Source organism: Pelophylax lessonae (genome assembly GCF_965119305.1).
Source record: "Pelophylax lessonae genome assembly, chromosome: 4".
NCBI classification, from domain to species: domain Eukaryota; kingdom Metazoa; phylum Chordata; class Amphibia; order Anura; family Ranidae; genus Pelophylax; species Pelophylax lessonae.
In genome coordinates this window covers 652,403,451-652,421,834 of record NC_138771.1, presented here as the reverse complement: position 1 = coordinate 652,421,834, position 18,384 = coordinate 652,403,451, and the positions used below count along the sequence as shown (strand labels likewise).

The 18,384-nt window shown below is 42.9% G+C and overlaps 1 protein-coding gene across 1 annotated transcript in view; it reads left to right on the top strand.

Annotated features, from left to right (window-relative positions):
* LOC309553042 (uncharacterized protein) overlaps positions 1 to 17,676 on the top strand; it is a gene marked incomplete at both ends in the record, with an annotated part of 54,087 nt that extends 36,411 nt beyond the window's left edge. The window contains 4 exon segments of the mRNA XM_082253941.1: positions 4,943 to 5,050; positions 5,053 to 6,520; positions 15,997 to 16,075; positions 16,078 to 17,676. Of these exon segments, the coding sequence (XP_082110067.1) occupies positions 4,943 to 5,050; positions 5,053 to 6,520; positions 15,997 to 16,075; positions 16,078 to 17,676 (3,254 nt within the window).
* Positions 17,677 to 18,384: the final 708 nt, after the last annotated feature.

The window sequence follows — 18,384 nt, the reverse complement described above, 5'->3', positions numbered from 1 at the left end:
TGCTGTGTATATTACATATCTTTCAATGTCAGCAAGGTTTTCCTTTTGCTTGTGTATTGGGAATGTGGATTGCCCTGTCTCATTGTAAGTGCTAATGACCTCCCATTGTTCTGTGTCTGGCTATTGTGTACATTGATTGCCCCCTGGGGGCTTCTGTCTCATTACACATAACAGTCCTTCTGGTCAAGCTATCGGACCAATCATTGCTGACTCATTTTCAAGTCCTCATTTGCATGGCTAAGGAGAACCTCAAGGGGAATGGCAGGTACTTTACAATTGACCAATAGGAAAGCGGTTGTTGGGGGCGGGATGTTCTGTATATAAGTCTTGTTCAATAAAGTTGTTGTAGAGTTCCTTCACCTCAATCTAGAGTTCTGTCTCTTATTAGGGGAATCTGCTGCAAGGGATTGCTATGTCCTCCATACTCCCTTGGATAATCACTGAGCTCTTATAAGAGCTTGTTCTGCTGCACTCTCTGGGGAAAGGAGGTTCACCCACAGGAACCTGGAGCCTTGTCATAGGTCCAGGGTGGGTAGGAGATGCCAAGACCCTAACCAAGCTGTGGCGGTTCGTGGAGTCTGAAGTGCTTACGGTGTCTGGTGGAGTGCTTGGAGCCCTCGGGAAGCACTAGGAGCATCTGTCAACGGAGGTACCCGGTCCGGGGTGCCCTGATCCATTACACTGGTCACTGTTACATCCTCTGATTCTTATGTTAGCTTTGCAGTCTTTAGCAAAATGTTTGGTGGATGCACAGCATCTGAAGCAGATACCATTTTCTTTCAGGTAAACTTTACGTTCATCAATATACTTGCTTCTGAACCCACTGCATTTTGGCAGTGGGTGTGGTTTATTATGAATTGGACACCGACTGTCTGGTTCCATAGATTTCTTTTCAGGGCTGCTTACTTTACTTGTGGAGTTGAATTAGTGGCTGACACCTCTGTCTTTCTGACTGACAATGATGGTCTGTTGCTGTACCTTGCTCCTGTCTTCTCTGTATTTGCTGTAATTTGGTTGCTGCATGTTGAGAATATGAAGCTCGGATCATTTCTAGTCTTGGCTTGGTTGACAATAAATCCAGTGAAGAAACTGAATGGTGGGAAAGAGACATGATGATCTTCTTTATACGTAGAGCCTTGAGAAATCCACTTTTCCTGCAGACTATATGGGAGCTTTTCAATTATTGTTTTAATCCCACGAGCTGTGTCCGGGTATGCCAGTCCTGGCAAGTAGCCTCCAGACTTTGCTGCATCTATTTCCAACAACATGTCACCAAGTTCTCTTTACTCTCTTTTCTCGTCACCAATCAACTTTAGATTGTCTTTGTTAGAGATTCTGGGGAAATTTTCTAGTTTCTTTAACAGAACATTTTCAATGACTTCAGGGCTGCAGTAAGAGTCTTCTAATCTCTGCCTTACCATTTTAACTCCAGCAATTGGATTTTTAACATACACTGATCTAATTATTTTGGCCTGTTGAGATGACTCTGGCCCAAGCCACTTTGTCAGCAAATCTACCTCTTCTCTGGCTGTAAGATTGAGATCTCTGGTTATGCCCTGGAATTATGTCTTCCGTGCCCAATAGTTCTCTGGGTGATCATCAAATGTTAGCAGCCCTGTACTTACTAAGGCTCCATGTACACGGGACGCTGGAAATGGCCGTTTAGGAGCAGTTGGGCGTTTTTTTCAGAAGCCCCTGAACCCATCTACATTTTATCTTATCTGTCCATGTACACCAGGTTGTTTACAGTCATTTGCAGGCAGTTGCGTTCAGTGACTGTTTTTAGAACGCAATTATTTGCGTTCGAACAAGTGTTTCCCGGCGTTTCAAACGCACAAACGCGTCCGAACGCGTCCGAACGCGTCTGAACGCGATGACCCGCGTTTAGCGTTCGCGTTTTTCCATTTTAAAGGGGAATCATTTTTTTGACCTCTTGGAACGCTTCTAAACGCAAACGCCCGCAAACGCTGCTAAACGCTGGTACAAACGCGACCGAACGGACGTTCCAAACGTCCTAAAAATTCCAGCATTCAAAGGGACTTTTAACAACGTCCCGTGTACATGGAGCCTTACTCTCAACGAATAAGGTGCTTTGCTAGATCAGTGGTCTCTGAAGTTCCTAATGTGCCATCTCTGAAAGAGGATGCATGATAATTCATGTTATGGGATGGATGTTGTATATTTCCATAATCTCTGCTTTCTTGGATGCTCACCCTTGGAGTTGGGACATTGTCAGTATAGGTGTGCAATTCAGGCACATTTGGAGTGGATTGAAGCTGTGGAGATGTGCTGGAGATAGGAACAAACTCTGTTATATTTTGTTCCAGAGCATGATTCTGAACATACTCGCAAGTCCTTTGTACTGGATCATGAGTAACTATCTCTGCAAACTCTTGAAGCAGATCCTCTTCTAAAACAGCTGCAGCTTCATGTACTGCAGCTTCTGCGGATGCTGCTACTTCTGCCCTTTCACTCTGTAGCACATGCATATTAGCTTTCTGCTTCATCAACTCTACGCTGCTACTGCGGCAAAGTGGCCTGTTAACGTCTGGCGACGTAGACCTATGTCACCAGACTCTCCACTCTCTCGGCGGCGCGCGCGCACCCCCGGAGGCTCGCTCCCGCCGTATTCATACACAGCGGAAGTCGGGCCAGGGGAAGAGAGGCGGGGATCACCGCCGCTCTTCCCCGATCGTCGGGGATCGAGTGAGGAAATCCGCCTGCTTGTGTAAACAAAGCGGGGGATCTCCTCTGTGGTAGACATTGACAGACTACAGGATTCAGCATAGCTGAACCTGCGATCTGTGTCTGTGTCACACAACCCCCTCCCCCCACACACGTCAGTAAGCATGAGGCATACATTTAACCCCTTGATCACCAGTTAACCCCTTCTCTGCCAGTGTCATTATTACAGTAACAGTGCATATTTATAGCACTGATTACTGTAGTAATGTCACTGGTACCCCCAAAAGTGTCAAACATGCCAGTTAGGGGTCAGATCTGTCCGCCGCAATGTCGCAGTCCCGCAAAAAAAACGCAAAAAAATAAACAATAAAAATGACAAATCTTTCCCGTAGTTAGTAAAAGTTAATAACTTTTGCGCAAACCAATCAAAATACGCTTATTGTGAATTTTTTTACCAAAAATATGTAGCAGAATACAAATTGGCCTAAAATGTTAAAAAATTTTGATTTTAAAATTTTTTGGGGGAAATGTTATATATCAGAATGTTAAAAATATTGGTTTCTGTTTCAAAATTGTCGCTCTTTTTTCAAAAATTAAAAAACGCACAGGTGATCAAATACCAGCAAAAGAAAGCTCTATTTGTGGGGTGAAAAAGGACATAAATTTAATTGGGGTACAGCATCGCACGACCGCGCAATTGTCAGTTAAAGTAAAGCAGTGCCGAATCGCAAAATATAGCCTGGTCAGGAATGGGGTAAAATCTTCCAGTCTTAAAAATACGCTCATTGAGAATTTTTTTGTCAAAGACATGTAGCTAAATACATTTTGGCCTAAATATATGACAAAAATTTAATATATTGGATATTTTTTAACTGTCAAAGTAGAAAATGTCAATTTTTTCGCAACATTTTCACTCTTTTTTTATTATTATCGCAAAAAATGAAAAGCACAGAGGTGATCAAATACCACCAAAAGAAAGCTCTGTTTGTGGGAAAAAAGGACGCAAATTTTGTTTGGGTACAGGGTTGCATGACCGCGCAATTGTCAGTTAAAGTCGCACAGTGCCAAGTTGCAAAAAGTGGCCTGGAGGTAAAGCAGGAAAATCCTCCGGTGGTAAAGTGGTTAAACATTAAACATTTCTATGCAGAAAGCTTGTATTTAAATCATATATCAAACACACAACAGTGCAGTCCAAGTGTAAAATGAACTTTGGTAAATAATAAATAGACTTACAGGCATTTTTTTATCTAGAGGCAAATTTGAAGATCTTCACTTGTCTGCATCATAACTAAAATGGCTATCAATGGCTATCTGAGGTAAAATCTTTATGTCATAACCAAGGTAAAACTTTATGTTGTTCAATAGGAAACTTTATTAACAAAGGCTCAAGACTTCCTGTTTCTTCATGTGAGGAACTGAACTGCAATTGCAACAGACAACCACCAGGTGTCCTCAAAATGAAAATCCTATACACAATCCTATAATAAACAGCACAAGTGTTGTCACATAAAAAGATAGAATAAAATATTTACAAAAATGTGAGGGGTGTACTCACTTTAGTGAGATACTGTATTTTGTTCATAATTTATTCACTGCATGTTTAGTTGTTTTCAAGTCACAATATTTACCATGTGATTATTCATGATTGCACTTTTAGGATTTAGAGCAGCTTCTTATTTACAGTTTATTGATTATTTACAGCTGGTATCATAGTTGGTTATGTGGCTGCTTACCTTTTCGTTCTTTTTACTTGACCTAGCACAGATTTTTTCCTGTTTTATACTCTTTATAAATTGCCCTGAATATGTATGGGGATAAATGTAAACCTTTATTTTTAGATATCGGCCATTTAAATTGTATCTAAAGCATAATTCTCTGTATGTCCAGGTGCTGGCACAATAATTAAGGTATATTTTAGGGGTACAAAGTTTGCAGCATATGTGTAGTTGTGTTTGTGTGTATAGTGAGAGCAGTTTCTCCACAACCCATTTCAGCATGATCCAACCACGTCCACCTTTCACTTAAGCACACTGAATGAGCCGTGCATCTTCTCTACACGCATCTTTCCCTCTTTATCCTTCTTCTAAAGTTGGGAGATGTGATTATCTTTACTACCTCCCTCTTCTGGAATCTGATCTCCGTCTAATATCACTGATCCAGCCCAGCCTCACCCTGTGTAGGAGGAAGTGACCCCTCCCAACTGCATTCTTCCCCGGAGTCAGATACTTTCACTTTCATTACTCTCTTCTGCCTTCAGCAATGGCGTCTGCTGATCTGAGAGCTGAACTAGAATGTTCCGTCTGTCTGAACATTTATACAGATCCTGTAATGCTGAGATGTGGACACAACTTCTGCCGGGTCTGTATTGTGTGCTGGATACACAGGAGGGGTCTGGAGGATATTCCTGTCCTGAATGCAGAGAGAAGTTTCCGGATCGGCCTGCACTGCAGAGGAATATGAAACTACGTAACATAGTGGAGAATTTCTTGCCTGCTCAGCTAGATCAGGAGGAATCAGGGGTCTTTTGTACTTATTGTGTGGATTATCCTGTACCTGCTGTTAGATCCTGTCTGCTCTGTGAGGTTTCTCTGTGTGATAAACACCTGAGAGTCCACAAAAGGTCCCCAGAACACATCTTATGTGACCCCACCTTGTCCATGGAGAGCAGGAAATGCTCCGTCCATAAGAAGATCCTGGAGTATTACTGCACTGAGGATGATACCTGTATCTGTGTGTCTTGTTTTATGATTGGAGGACATAAAGGACATGAGATGGAGTCACTGGATGGGGCTTCTGAGAAGAAAAAGAGGACACTGAGGAATGTTCTGCAGAAACTTCTGACAAAGAGAGAGGAGATGGAGGAAAGAGTCCAGAGTCTGCAGGAACACTGGAGGAAAGTAGAAGAAAAAGCAGCTGGTGACACCGAGAGATTCACTGCCCTGTTTAGAGATCTCAGGAGACGTCTGGAGGACCTGGAGAAGAGAGTCCTGAGGGAGATCTCCGGGTGCGCAGAGCGGATCTCCATCTCCATCCGGGATCTGGAAATAAAGAAGGAGGAGCTGTCCAGGAAGATGCGTCACATTGAGGAGCTGTGTAACATGACGGATCCACTGACTGTCCTACAGGAATCAGACACAGGTGACTTGTGTGATACTGAGGATGGAGATAATGAGGACAGAGAGAGACATGAGAAGCTCCTCCATGATGGAGGGGGTCTGGATGTGGCTGGGATATCACACACATTACACACAGGTTTATCTGATATAATAACAGAGGTAAATGTAAACTTCTATATACAGGATGCTGCAGACATATTACTGGATGTAAATACAGCTAATAATTATCTACATATATCAGATGACAGGAAAACTGTATCCTGGTCAGATAGAAACCAGAATCGTCCAGAAACAGCAGAGAGATTTCAGGATTGTCCTCAGGTGTTGAGCAGTCAGATTTTCTCCTCAGGGCGACATTACTGGGAAGTGGATGTTGGGGAATCGAATACATGGGTAGTCGGGATGTGTTATCCCAGTATAGATGGGAGAGGACGGCAGTCACTGATTGGAAATAATAACAAGTCCTATAGTTTGGTTAGGAGTGGTAATCTGTATGGGGTGAGACACGCCAGTAAAGAGATTGTTTTACCTGCTAATATCTCCAGTAACAGAGTCAGGATATATCTGGATTATGAGGCCGGGTGGATCTCCTTTTATGATCTGTGTGACCCGATCCGACCCCTCCACACCTTCACCACCACCTTCACTGAGCCCCTCCATGCTGGGATATGTGTACGCAGAGGATGTATAAAGATCCATGGTGGGAATCAAGAGATATAAAAGCGGTGACATCACAGGAAGGAGGGATGTCGTATAATAACAAAATAATAATATTAATAATAATAGTATTGGTGGAATATTCGGCCAATAGGGTAAGGCAGTGGGTGGGGCTTAATTTTGTGTCCTGCGGGTTTTTCTAGTATAAATAAATGTAAGTGAGATTTCTACCTCTGTCAATCACCAGTCAATGTGATTGGTTATATCATCAGTTTAATTACTAGAGTAACAGCGAATTAAGCCCCGTACACACGAGAAGAAATTCGGCCGGGAAATTTCGTCCGACGACCGATCTGACGATTTTCGGCTTGTTAGTATGGTGCTTCCGACAACCAACTCCAACTTTTCGGCCGAAAAAATCCTGGTGTGCAGGCTATATAATTTTTGTCGACCATCAAAACACGTCCGATTTTCATCTCATTAGTACAGATTTCGATGGGGAAAAATCTAGGCATGCTCAGAGATGAAAGAACACATACAAAGCAATCCAACACATGACATCACTTCTGAAGTAGAATTCTGTCATACGGCAAAATTCGTGTGCAGTCTAGAGCACATTCCAACCAACAGACACCACTCTGGACAAAAGACGGACGACCGGTCGGCGGAAATTCACTGCGTGTGTACGAGGCTTAACATGCTCCTATTAATCAATGAGAATGGGTGTGGCCTATATATGTAATCACAATATGAAACTACGTTCTCTGTAATTGCTGAACAGTATGTGTGACATCAGCAATCTCCTCCCCCTCCCCCTCCTTTCTGCCTTCACCGGCATGTGGTCACTGGAGAGCAGACACAGATGACTTCATGCACTTACGGTGATTGGATAGGATGTGGTCATCTCTCCTCTCTTTACTTTCTCCTATTCCATACAATGTATTCTAAAAAAAGATGAAAATAAATGGAAATATGTGAAGAAGTGATCTAGAGTTTTAGTGCTATAATCAATAAAATATGAAGTGTTATTAAAGTGTATGTCCAGCCAATATTTTTTCATAGGTATGAATGTAGTTGGGAAGAGTTAGAACACCGATCAAGTTTTTACAGCTTTCTAGGACTCAATTAGATAGATTTACTCTCGCTTCCTGTCTTGCTGACACCAGACAGGAAGTGAGGGGGGACTCAACTGCAGAAACACAGACAGAAAACAAAATTATTTTCTTCAGTAGAGTAGGGGAAAGCTATAACTTCTGCTAGATTTTTATTGTGGTCTGTGTCCCTGAGAGTTCCTTTAACTTTCTGTCTGGTAAAATGTTGTCAGCAGGACAGGAAGTGAGAGAAATCTCTCAAACAGAGACATGGATAGCAGAAAAAAACCCAACAGGGGTTCTAATCCTTCCTCATTTCATTGAAAACTAGCAGTTTCTGTGTCACTTTTAGCAGCACTTATATGTATGCAGCTCTGGTCTCACCCCTCTTCAGCTTCTTCACCAGAGAGTATGATATTCTACATATACATATCATACATTAGGCTGGTAATATGTGGAGCACATGGGAAGCCAAAGAGGGTGAGACCTGATTGGCAATATACATCAGAGTGCTGCCAATGGTCACATGAACTGATTGGTTGCTTGGGTTTTACACTCTGCTGAGGAAAAGGGAGAGAGGAGAACACGGGGTCATCTGTCAATTTATCATTCTGAAAGCCTTCAAAGAAAAGACAGGTGCCCATATATGCCACATTCCCTGGAAACCCAAATATGTCACATGACCAAAGGCCCTCAAATATGTGAAATTGTACATCCCAAACTGAATACGCTCATTTTCTCACCACAACCCTGTAGAACAGGGATCCTCAAACTCCGGTGTTCTATCAGATTTCCCTACCCTGTCAGATTTCCCTTCCTATGTCATTTCCGGTTGAGATCAGCTGTGGATTCGTCATGCAGCAGCTTGTAGCCACGTCACACGTCCTATTGGGCATGTGCAGAATAGGTAGGGAATTTTGATAGTATCGTAAGGGGTCAGGCAAAAGTCCTACTGCACATGCGCACCAACGGGTCAGGCAGCGGGATCTCTTATAAAAAACATTCATTCGATCTCCATGGCCCACAATGCGCTGACCCGACACTGCACCGATCCGACAATCCAATCTCCACCCTATACACTGCGCCGACCCGACAATGAGACAGTGGGTGTGCACGTGTGGGTAGGGAATAGGATTGTCCCATTGTCGCCTCGGCGCAGTGTGTGCCATGGAAATCGGATGTATGTTTGTAATAAGAGATGCCGCTGCCCGATCTGTTGGTGCGCATGCGCAGTAGAACTTTTGCCTCACCCCTTACGATGTTATAAAAATTCCCTACCTATTCTGCGCATGCACAGTAGGACGTGTGACGCGGCTACAGCTGGTGCCTGACGAACCCGCACCGGAAATTACTTAGGTAGGGAAATCTGATGGGGTAGGGTTTTCTGACAGAATACCGGCCCTCCAGCTGTTGCAGAACTACACATCCCATGAGGCATTGTTAAACTCTAACATGCACAGACATGGCTAGGCATAATGGTAAATGTAGTTCTCGATCAACTGGAGTGCCATAGTTTGAAGACCCCTGCCCTAGAGGTATACCTATTATTTTTTTTTTTTTTTGTAATTCCTTTATTTATAGAATTAAGTCACATAGCAGGAAAATGTAAGTTCCAATTACAGAAATATAAAAGTTAATATTGCATAGCAAATAATAAAAGTTCAAATAATATACATAAAAAAACATGGTAGAAAAGGCGAACAGTCAAACTCTAACACAGGTAAAGTGAAAGAATGACTAGAGGTCTTACAATAGAAAAGGGCAATTGCAGTCTAAGAGCAGGACATAATATTAGCAATAACAATAAAAAACTATAAAAACAGGGAGGGGAAAAGGGTTGGTGGGAAGAAAAGGAGGTAAGAACAAAAGAAAGAGTAGGAAAGAGAGTTCTCCCTAGGAGGGAAAGGGAAGAGCTTAGATGGTTACTTAAGCCTCGTACACACGCGTCGAAAATCGGCAGGGAATTTTCGTCCAACGACCGATCTGCCGATTTTCGGCTTGTTAGTATGATGCTTCCGACAACCGACTCCGACTTTTCGGCCGAAAAAAATCTGGTGTGCAGGCTATAAAATTTTTGTCTGCCGTGAAAACATGGCCGATTTTGTCTGAGCATGCACAGAGAAGAAAGAACACAAAGAAAGCAAACCAACACATGACATCACTTCTGAAGTAGAATTTTGTCTGGCGAGAAAATTTGTGTGCAGTCTAGGCACATTCCAACCAACAAAACACCAATCTGGACAAAAGATGGACGATCGGTCGGCCGATAATCGTTGCGTGTGTACTAGGCTTAAGATTTCATTAGCGTATTTAAATAGGCATCAGTGTAGACAAGATCTTCCATGTCCCTAATCCCATTAACCTTTGCGAACTAAAGATATTTTGTGGGTGGGCACGTTTGTTTCCACCGGGGAGGAATACAATCCTTCTTTGCATTCAAAAAATGAATAGGTAAATACGTTTTGTATTATCTAATTGGTCTTTTGAATAGATGCAATAGGCAAGCAGTTGGATTATCCCTCACATCTACTGACGTGAACTGTTTGCTAATGCTTATCACATCTTGCCATAAGGGTTGTACTTTTAGACACTGCCAAAATATGAGAAACATGATACCCAGTTCTCTTCCACATCTCTAGCAGTCACTCGAGGCTTGGCACCCTGTACCAACATGAGAATCTTGTAGCTCCTCTCCTGGAGTTTGGTAGCCATGGAGGATTTGTGGGTAAAGTGGAGAATGTTTCACCATTGTTGAGCTCTGAGATGGATTCCCAAGTCAGATTCCCACTATAACAGAAAGGAATCTATGTAATTGAAAGACCATGGTGTATAGGTTCTCTTTTGTAGCATAAACTCTCAAGCTAAGTTAAGAGGCAGTCAACATCCCTCTTCCTAGAGAGCTTATGCAGGAAATCCTGCAGCTACATCCCACAACAAAAATCCAAAGAGGAACGAACAGATGCGTGATGTCTGATGAGGGTAGATCTCCATCACGGGAAAAACTCAGATGTGAGTGGCCACTGGAAAAGAAGCACTAGAATTGTTTTGGAGTCCTGGGACAAACTTAGGATCAACGAGAACTGGGACAAAAGGTGAAGTAAGGGGCAAAACCCTAGAACAACAAAAGGTTTCTCTAGAGAATATAAGCATGCTCCCTAGCTCAGATGGTACTAATGGAAGCATCCCAAGGCCAGTTCAATGCTGTGTCTTTTGAATGCTCTACCTCTATGGTCACCCAGTGCTCAGCTGAGTAATGACAGTACCAATTGATGAGTCTAGTCTGTGCAGGTGTGTAGTGGGCCCAGATATTAAGAAGCCCTATGCATCCAGTGATAGGAGTTGCAGCTTGAGGTGGGGCTTTTTTTCTGATCAGAAAAGATTCAAGGACCATAGTACAAATTCTTCTGAAGCTAGGGCAATCTGATTGGAGGTGCTTGAATTAAAAAGAGTACCCAAGGGAGAATATCCATGTTTAGTGAGTTACAAAGGCCAAACCAGGCTAAGGTCAACAAATGCCAGAACTGTAGATCCTTCCTAATTTATGGAGAAGAGATTAAAAATTTGTAAACTGTAAGTCATTGAGGTCTGGTGTAATATTGGCTTGCAGGTAACGGATTGAGTCAGGGGCCCATCAGAAGTTGAAGTAGGGCCTGGGAATCTGAATAGTAGCCGGTCCTAAAAGGTGGCCGAGGATTTGTTAAAATATATTTTATTTTAAAGTTGGAGAGGAACCCATATTCCTGCAGCGCCTGTAACAAGTTTGGTAAAGTGGTAAAGGGCTCTGTAACAAAAAAGGTCAAATTGTCATCAAAAGCTGCAACCAGAGGGTTTTTTATAGCCTATCATGTTGGGATTAGACTGTACGTTGCAAATGAATGGCTCCAGTGTGAGAACAAAGATTATAGGGGATAAAGGGCACCCCTGTCACAGCCTGCTTGATCTCCAAAAACTTGTGGCAAAAAAATTTAATTTTCAAGAGACTCACCATGCATCTTGGAAAATGTCTCACACATGGTATCGCCATACTCGGGAGGAGGAGTAGAATGTGTTTCGGGGTGTATTTATGCTTATAATTTGTGTTAGAAATAACTTTGTGAAAAAAAAATTTATTTAAGTTCTTTATTTACCAAAAAAGTGACTAAAATTGCATGTTTACAAAAGATACAAAGCTTTCTACTAAATATCTTGGACTCTCTACTTTCCAAAAAGGGGTCATTTGGGGGGTATTTGTACTGTCCTGGCATTGTAGGGCCTCAAGAAATGGGATGTCATCAGTACATCAGGATTGATTGGTTTTCATATATACCATAGTTTGTAGACTCTATAACTCTCACACAGATGAAATAATATCTGTACCTAAGTACCCTAATGGGCTTATAGTATTTGCTTCCCTCTTGGCCTATAGTCATATGACATCATCCCGAGAATGTGCATCACGCGTTTCGAACTCACGCGTGCCTCCACCGGCCACAGAAGTTGGCAGATCAGCGTGCCTGGCCCCCTGCCAGTACCATGTGATCGCTGTGGCAAATCACAGCCGATCACATAACAATTGTACATAATGGATGGATTTCATTTATGCCTTTCATTGTGTAATATCGTGTGATCTCTGCGATTGGTTACAGTGATCATATGGTACAGACAGGGCTAGTCACAGCCCATCTTTACCATGTAATTAACTGTGGCCAATAATAGCTAATCACAATAGTAAACACTGAATGGATTGATTTCATTAGGTAAAAATGGTTGTTTATAACTGTGATATTCACAGTTATTAACAATGATAGTGTGTAAAAAAAAATCCTGATCACCTCCCTGAGAAGTACAATGTTACTGTTAGGAAGGCACTAGTACTAGTACAGCTGAAGCTTCTAGAAACCTACAGGTGTTCGTTTGCCTGTGCATAACCATGCGTGAATGCAAATGCTGCTAATGTTGGCACCAATTACACTGATTAAACTGCAGTAGTGCCGTCTGATCTGCAGCTATTCTATTTCCTGTGTTCCTATATTGATTCCTGTTATTGACCTGGCTCGCTTCGACCTTGCTTGAACGCTTTCTGCTCTGACCTTGTCCTGTCTCTGGATTTTCTCTGTCTCCTGCTCATCTGCCTGATTCATTGTTACTGACCCCTGCTTGTACCCTGACCATTCTCTGCCTTCTGTCTATGTCTGTATCTGACTGTCTGTTGCTGACCTGGCTTGTCAGACCTTGCATCCAGTTATTCTCCAGCTCTACTCTGTATTCTATTTGGTCACTGCTGGCTCTTCACCTGTTGAGTGTTACCTATCCTGCCACACCAGCCAGCTGCTAGCTGCCCTTCAAGCATCTTCTGCCTAGCCCAGGGTCTACTGCCATCCACGGTTCCAGTGATCTGACTTATCCCTGGTGATGCACCTGTTACCTGCTGTCACAGCTGACGGACCAGCTTACAGGCACTCGTACTTTGCTGCGCTCTCATGGTCACTGTCGCAACATCAACGGTCTCAGAGCTGGGTCTGTATGAGAGGCCTAACTGTACACATCAGGCTCAAGGTACGTGACAGTTACTATGGTAAGACTGTGTTGCTCTGGTCACAGTAGGAAAAAAAACACAAGAATATTATAATAGTGTAAAAAAATAATAGTGTAGAATAAGTTTGTGCAGCCTAAATAAAATGTGTGAAAATAATCAAGTCCAATATAAGTGCTAATAGTGATTTCATTGAGGTCATGAATAAGTTGAAATAAAGACCATGCTCCAGAGTTGATATATATATATAAACCACCTTCTTCTAGGTGGTTGATATAATAAATAAATAAAAAATAGTGAACTTTCACCTCTGTGCACCATCCCCGTGATCCCAGAACTCTTACCTCATATAGAATAAAGACAAGAATAATAATGGAGCTGCTCCACTGCTCTCCAGCTCCAATAGGTACAATTCCCAGGGTTACTCAGGTACTGGTCCCTTTCAGACACCTGCAGTCCCTTTAAATCTCTGTTGCATCCACTCAGCAAAATATTAGAACAAAATAAACATGCCTCCCATAGTGTAAAATTCAAACAACAACCCTTTATTGTACTAAGAAAGCCTCTTACCTAAAATGCAATAAAACAGCACATGTAATCTGGTGTATACTCAGCATTGCATGATATCTCACATCACTTCTGGTTTCGGGGCTCTGCGCATTGCGTCACACCCACGTGACTTCATCAGGGTAAACGGATTGGTTAGTTCTATCTATATTTATTTTTTTTGTTTAAAAACGTTTATTAAAGAGAATTCAAATACAAAGTTGTACAAACATAGAAAATGCGAGTATAAACCTGGAATATTCATACAAACATGTATGAATTTTAAAAAATTATAGAAAGAATAAGAAAATAAATAACATAATAACTTAATGCCATCATCTCTCGTGCCTCAAAAGAAGGCAATAGCAACCATCTTCTCCGAACTGGTAACCAAAATATATATTAACCACTAAAGCCCCGGAGGATTTTCCTGCTCAAAGACCAGGGCCTATTTTGAGATTCGGCACTGCGTGACTTTAACGGACAATTGCGCGGTCGTGCAACGCTGTACCAAAATGAAATTGACGTCCTTTTTTTCCCACAACCAGGGCTTTCTTTTGGTGGTATTTGATCACCTGTGCAATGTTTATTTTTTGCGCTATAAACAAAAAAAGAGGGTAAATTTTGAAAAACGAACAATATTTTTTACATTTTTTATTATGAAATTCCCCCCAAAAATGTAAAAATCAAAATGTTTTAACATTTTAGGCCAATTTGTTTTCTGCTACATATTTTTGGTAAAAAAAAATCGCAATAAGAGTATTTTGATTGGTTTGCGCAAAAGTTATTGCGTTTACTAAGTAAGGGAAAGATTCATGTCCTTTTTATTGTTTTTTTTTTTTTTAACGAGTAATGGCGGCGATCTACGATTTTTTTTTTTGCGGGACTGCGACATTGCGGTGGACAGATTGGACCCCTGACTGACATTTTTGACACTTTTGGGGGGGACCATTGACATTACTACAGTAATCAGTGCTAAAAATATGCACTGTTATTATAATAATGCCATTGGCAGGGAAGGGGTAACCCAGGGACGATCAAAGGGTTAAATGTGTACCTAGGGGATGTTTTCTAACTGTATGGGGGAGGGGCTTGTGAAATGATCATATAGACCTGTGTTCCTTTATAGAAGGATCACAGGGGCTCTATGATTATTGCAGGGAGAAGAACGGTCGGCTGTGTTTACAACAGCTGACCGTCCTTCTCTCTCAGCGGGGAGCGATCACGGGTGCCAGGCGGCAATCGGAGCCGCCTGCCCCGTGCATCGAAGTCCCCACTGCCAAGTGGGGGTGGAAGCACACCGCCAGCGGCGCACGCTCGCCCCCTAGCTGCAGGCGCGCGACCGACATATACCTACGGAGGTTCGCGCCGGAGGACCAGCCTGCCGCAGTATTTCTGCGGCGGGTGGTCCTTAAGCGGTTAATGATTGCAGGGGAGAATTTAAGTATTAGGCTGTACTTCCACTTTAAGGAGCCATGTTTCTCCTCCACACTTATCTTTCTCTCTTTATCTTTCTTCTAAGGCCGAGTTCACGCTGCACCCTACTTCAAAGTCACGTGACTTTGAAGTCGGACCCCAGTGAGATGTTGACACAACTTGCATGCAACTTCTGTAAGGGCTCTTTCACACGGCCGCTCCGTGTGAGAGCTCGGCTGCGGTCCTTTTTTTTTTTTTTTTTTTCACGGAGCGGATGACATTTCTGTCATCCGCTCCGTAGGCCCGCATATCATCCCATCCGTTTGCGGATGATATGCGGACCTAATGAAAGTCTATGGGGAATGCGGATGTCAGCGGGTGACACCGCTGACATCCGATTTTCCTTCCTTTCCGTTTTTTGAACAGAGGAAAAATAGGGTTCTGTTCCGTTCCAAAAAACGGAACAGAACTGAAAGGAAGGAAATAGGATGTCAGCGGATGGTATTCCGCTGACATCCGCAATGCCATAGACTTACATTATGTCCGCAAATCATCCGCAAAAAAAATAGGATGATTTGCGGACATACGGAACGCCCGTGTGAAAGGGCCCTAACAGAAGTCAATGCAAGTCGTACCAAAGTTTGACCAAAAGTAGTGCAGGAACCTTTTTCTAAGTTGGAGCGACTTAAGTCGCACGAGTAGAATGGTTCCCTTGCACAGAATGGGGTCTGACTTCTGATGTGATGTGCTTCAAAGTCAGAGCGATTGTTGTATCAGTGTGAACCAAACAACCAAACAAGCCGAGAGATGTGATTTTCTTTACTACCTCCCTCTTATGAACCCTGATCTCCGTGTCTAATATATTCCTCCTGTATTGTAACTGTATTGTCTTCCCTCATATTGTAAAGAGCTGCACAAACTGTTGGCGCTATACAATTCCTGTATAATAATATTATCACAGTCACTGATCCAGCCCAGCCTCACCCTGTGTAGGAGGAGGTCACCCCTCCCAACTACATTCTTCCCCGGAGTCAGAGAATTTTAGTTTCATTTCTCTCTTTTGCTGTCAGCGATGGCGTCTGGTGATCTGAGAGCTGAGCTGGAATGTTCCGTCTGTCTGAACATTTATACAGATCCTGTAATGCTGAGATGTGGACACAACTTCTGCCGTGTCTGTATTGATCGTGTGCTGGAGACACAGGAGAGGTCTGGAGGATATTCCTGTCCTGAATGCAGAGAGAAGTTTCCGGATCGGCCTGTACTGCACAGGAACATAACACTGCGTAACATAGTGGAGAATTTCCAGTCTGCTCAGCCTGATCAGGAGGAGTCTGGGGGCTTCTGTACTTACTGTGTGGACTATCATGTACCTGCTGTTAGATCCTGTCTGCTCTGTGAGGTTTCTCTGTGTGATAAACACCTGAGAGTCCACAAAAAGTCCCCAGAACACATCTTATGTGACCCCACCTTGTCCATGGAGAGCAGGAAATGCTCCGTCCATAAGGAAGTTTTGAAGTATTACTGCACTGAGGATGAGACCTGTATCTGTGTGTCCTGCACTTTGGCCGGAGAACATCGGAGACACCAGGTGGAGTCACTGGATGAGGCTTCTGGGAAGAAGAAGGAGACACTGAGGAATGTTCTGCAGAAACTTCTAATAAAGAGAGAGGAGACGGAGGAAAGAGTCCAGAGTCTGCAGGAACACAGGAGGAAAGTAGAAGAAGAAGCAGCTGGTGACACCGAGAGAGTCACTGCCCTGTTTAGAGATCTCAGGAGACGTCTGGAAGACCTGGAGAAGAGAATCCTGAGGGAGATCTCCGGGCGGGCAGAGCGGATCTCCATCTCCATCCGGGATCTGGAAATAAAGAAGGAGGAGCTGTCCAGGAAGATGCGTCACATTGAGGAGCTGTGTAACATGACGGATCCACTGACTGTCTTACAGGAATCAGACACAGGTGACTTGTGTGATACTGAGGATGGAGATAATGAGGACAGAGAGAGACATGAGAAGCTCCTCCATGATGGAGGGGGTCTGGATGTGGCTGGGATATCACACACATTACACACATTATCTGATATAATAACAGAGGTAAATGTAGACTTCTATATACAGGGAGCTGCAGACATATTACTGGATGTAAACACAGCCCATAATAATCTACATATATCAGATGACAGGAAAACTGTATCCAGGTCAGATAGAAACCAGAATCATCCAGAAACACCGGAGAGATTTCAGGGTTATCCTCAGGTGTTGAGCAGTCGGAGTTTCTCCTCAGGGAGACATTACTGGGAAGTGGATGTCGGGGGATCAGATGTATGGATAGTCGGGATGTGTTACCCCAGTATAGACAGGGGAGGAAGACTGCAGTCAGTGATTGGATATAATAACAAGTCCTGGGGATTGTACAGGCATAGTAATCAGTATAGCTTAATACATGACAGGAAAGAGAACCCCTTACCCACCAATATCTCCAGTAACAGAGTCAGGATATATCTGGATTATGAGGCCGGGCGGATCTCCTTTTATGATCTGTGTGACCCGATCCGACCCCTACACACCTTCACCACCACCTTCACTGAGCCCCTCCATGCTGGGGTATATGTATTGAGAGGTTGTATAAAGATCTGTGGGGGAAATCGGGAGAAATAAAACTGGTGACATTACAGGGAGGAGGGATGGGATTGGTGGAATATTTAGCCAATAGTATAATGCAGTGGGAGGGGCTTATGTCAGTGTCCCTGGGAATGGCGGGAAATTATCACATTCTGTATATATAAAAAGTTAGTAATTCAGAAAAAAACTACAAAAATACTTCATGTGTCATATCTATAAATGGGGAAATATTTTACTCTGAAAGTTTCATATTCTTTGTATCTGTCAGCCGGGGATTCCCAACTGACAGGAGAATGACTGAATAACAATCAATAATAGTTGAACATTGAAGTAGAACTAAAGGCAATTTTTTTTTTTTTTTTTTTTCATTTTGGAAGGAGTAAAGGAGGATTATGACCCCTGACAGTTTTACATTGGTGGTAGTGGTGTGGTGTGTGTGTGAGGTGTGTGTGTGTGTGTGTGGGGGGGGGGGGGGGTTAGGGATTCCCCCTCACTTCCTGTCCCATATCCAAAACCGGAAGTGAGAGGAAATCCCTGCAAGGTAAAGCAGATTTAAGCCCAAAAGCAAACATTTATTATATTCCAGTTTAGAAATCCTTAGATGTGATGGCTGCATTCATTTTCTTTTTTAGGCTTTCTTTCTTCTTTTTTCACCTGGTGATCCAGCCAGTAGGTCTGATGTTTTTCAAAAGATCAGGCTGTCCTGCAGAATGTTTCAGTTACAGACATGAGGCAAACCATTCA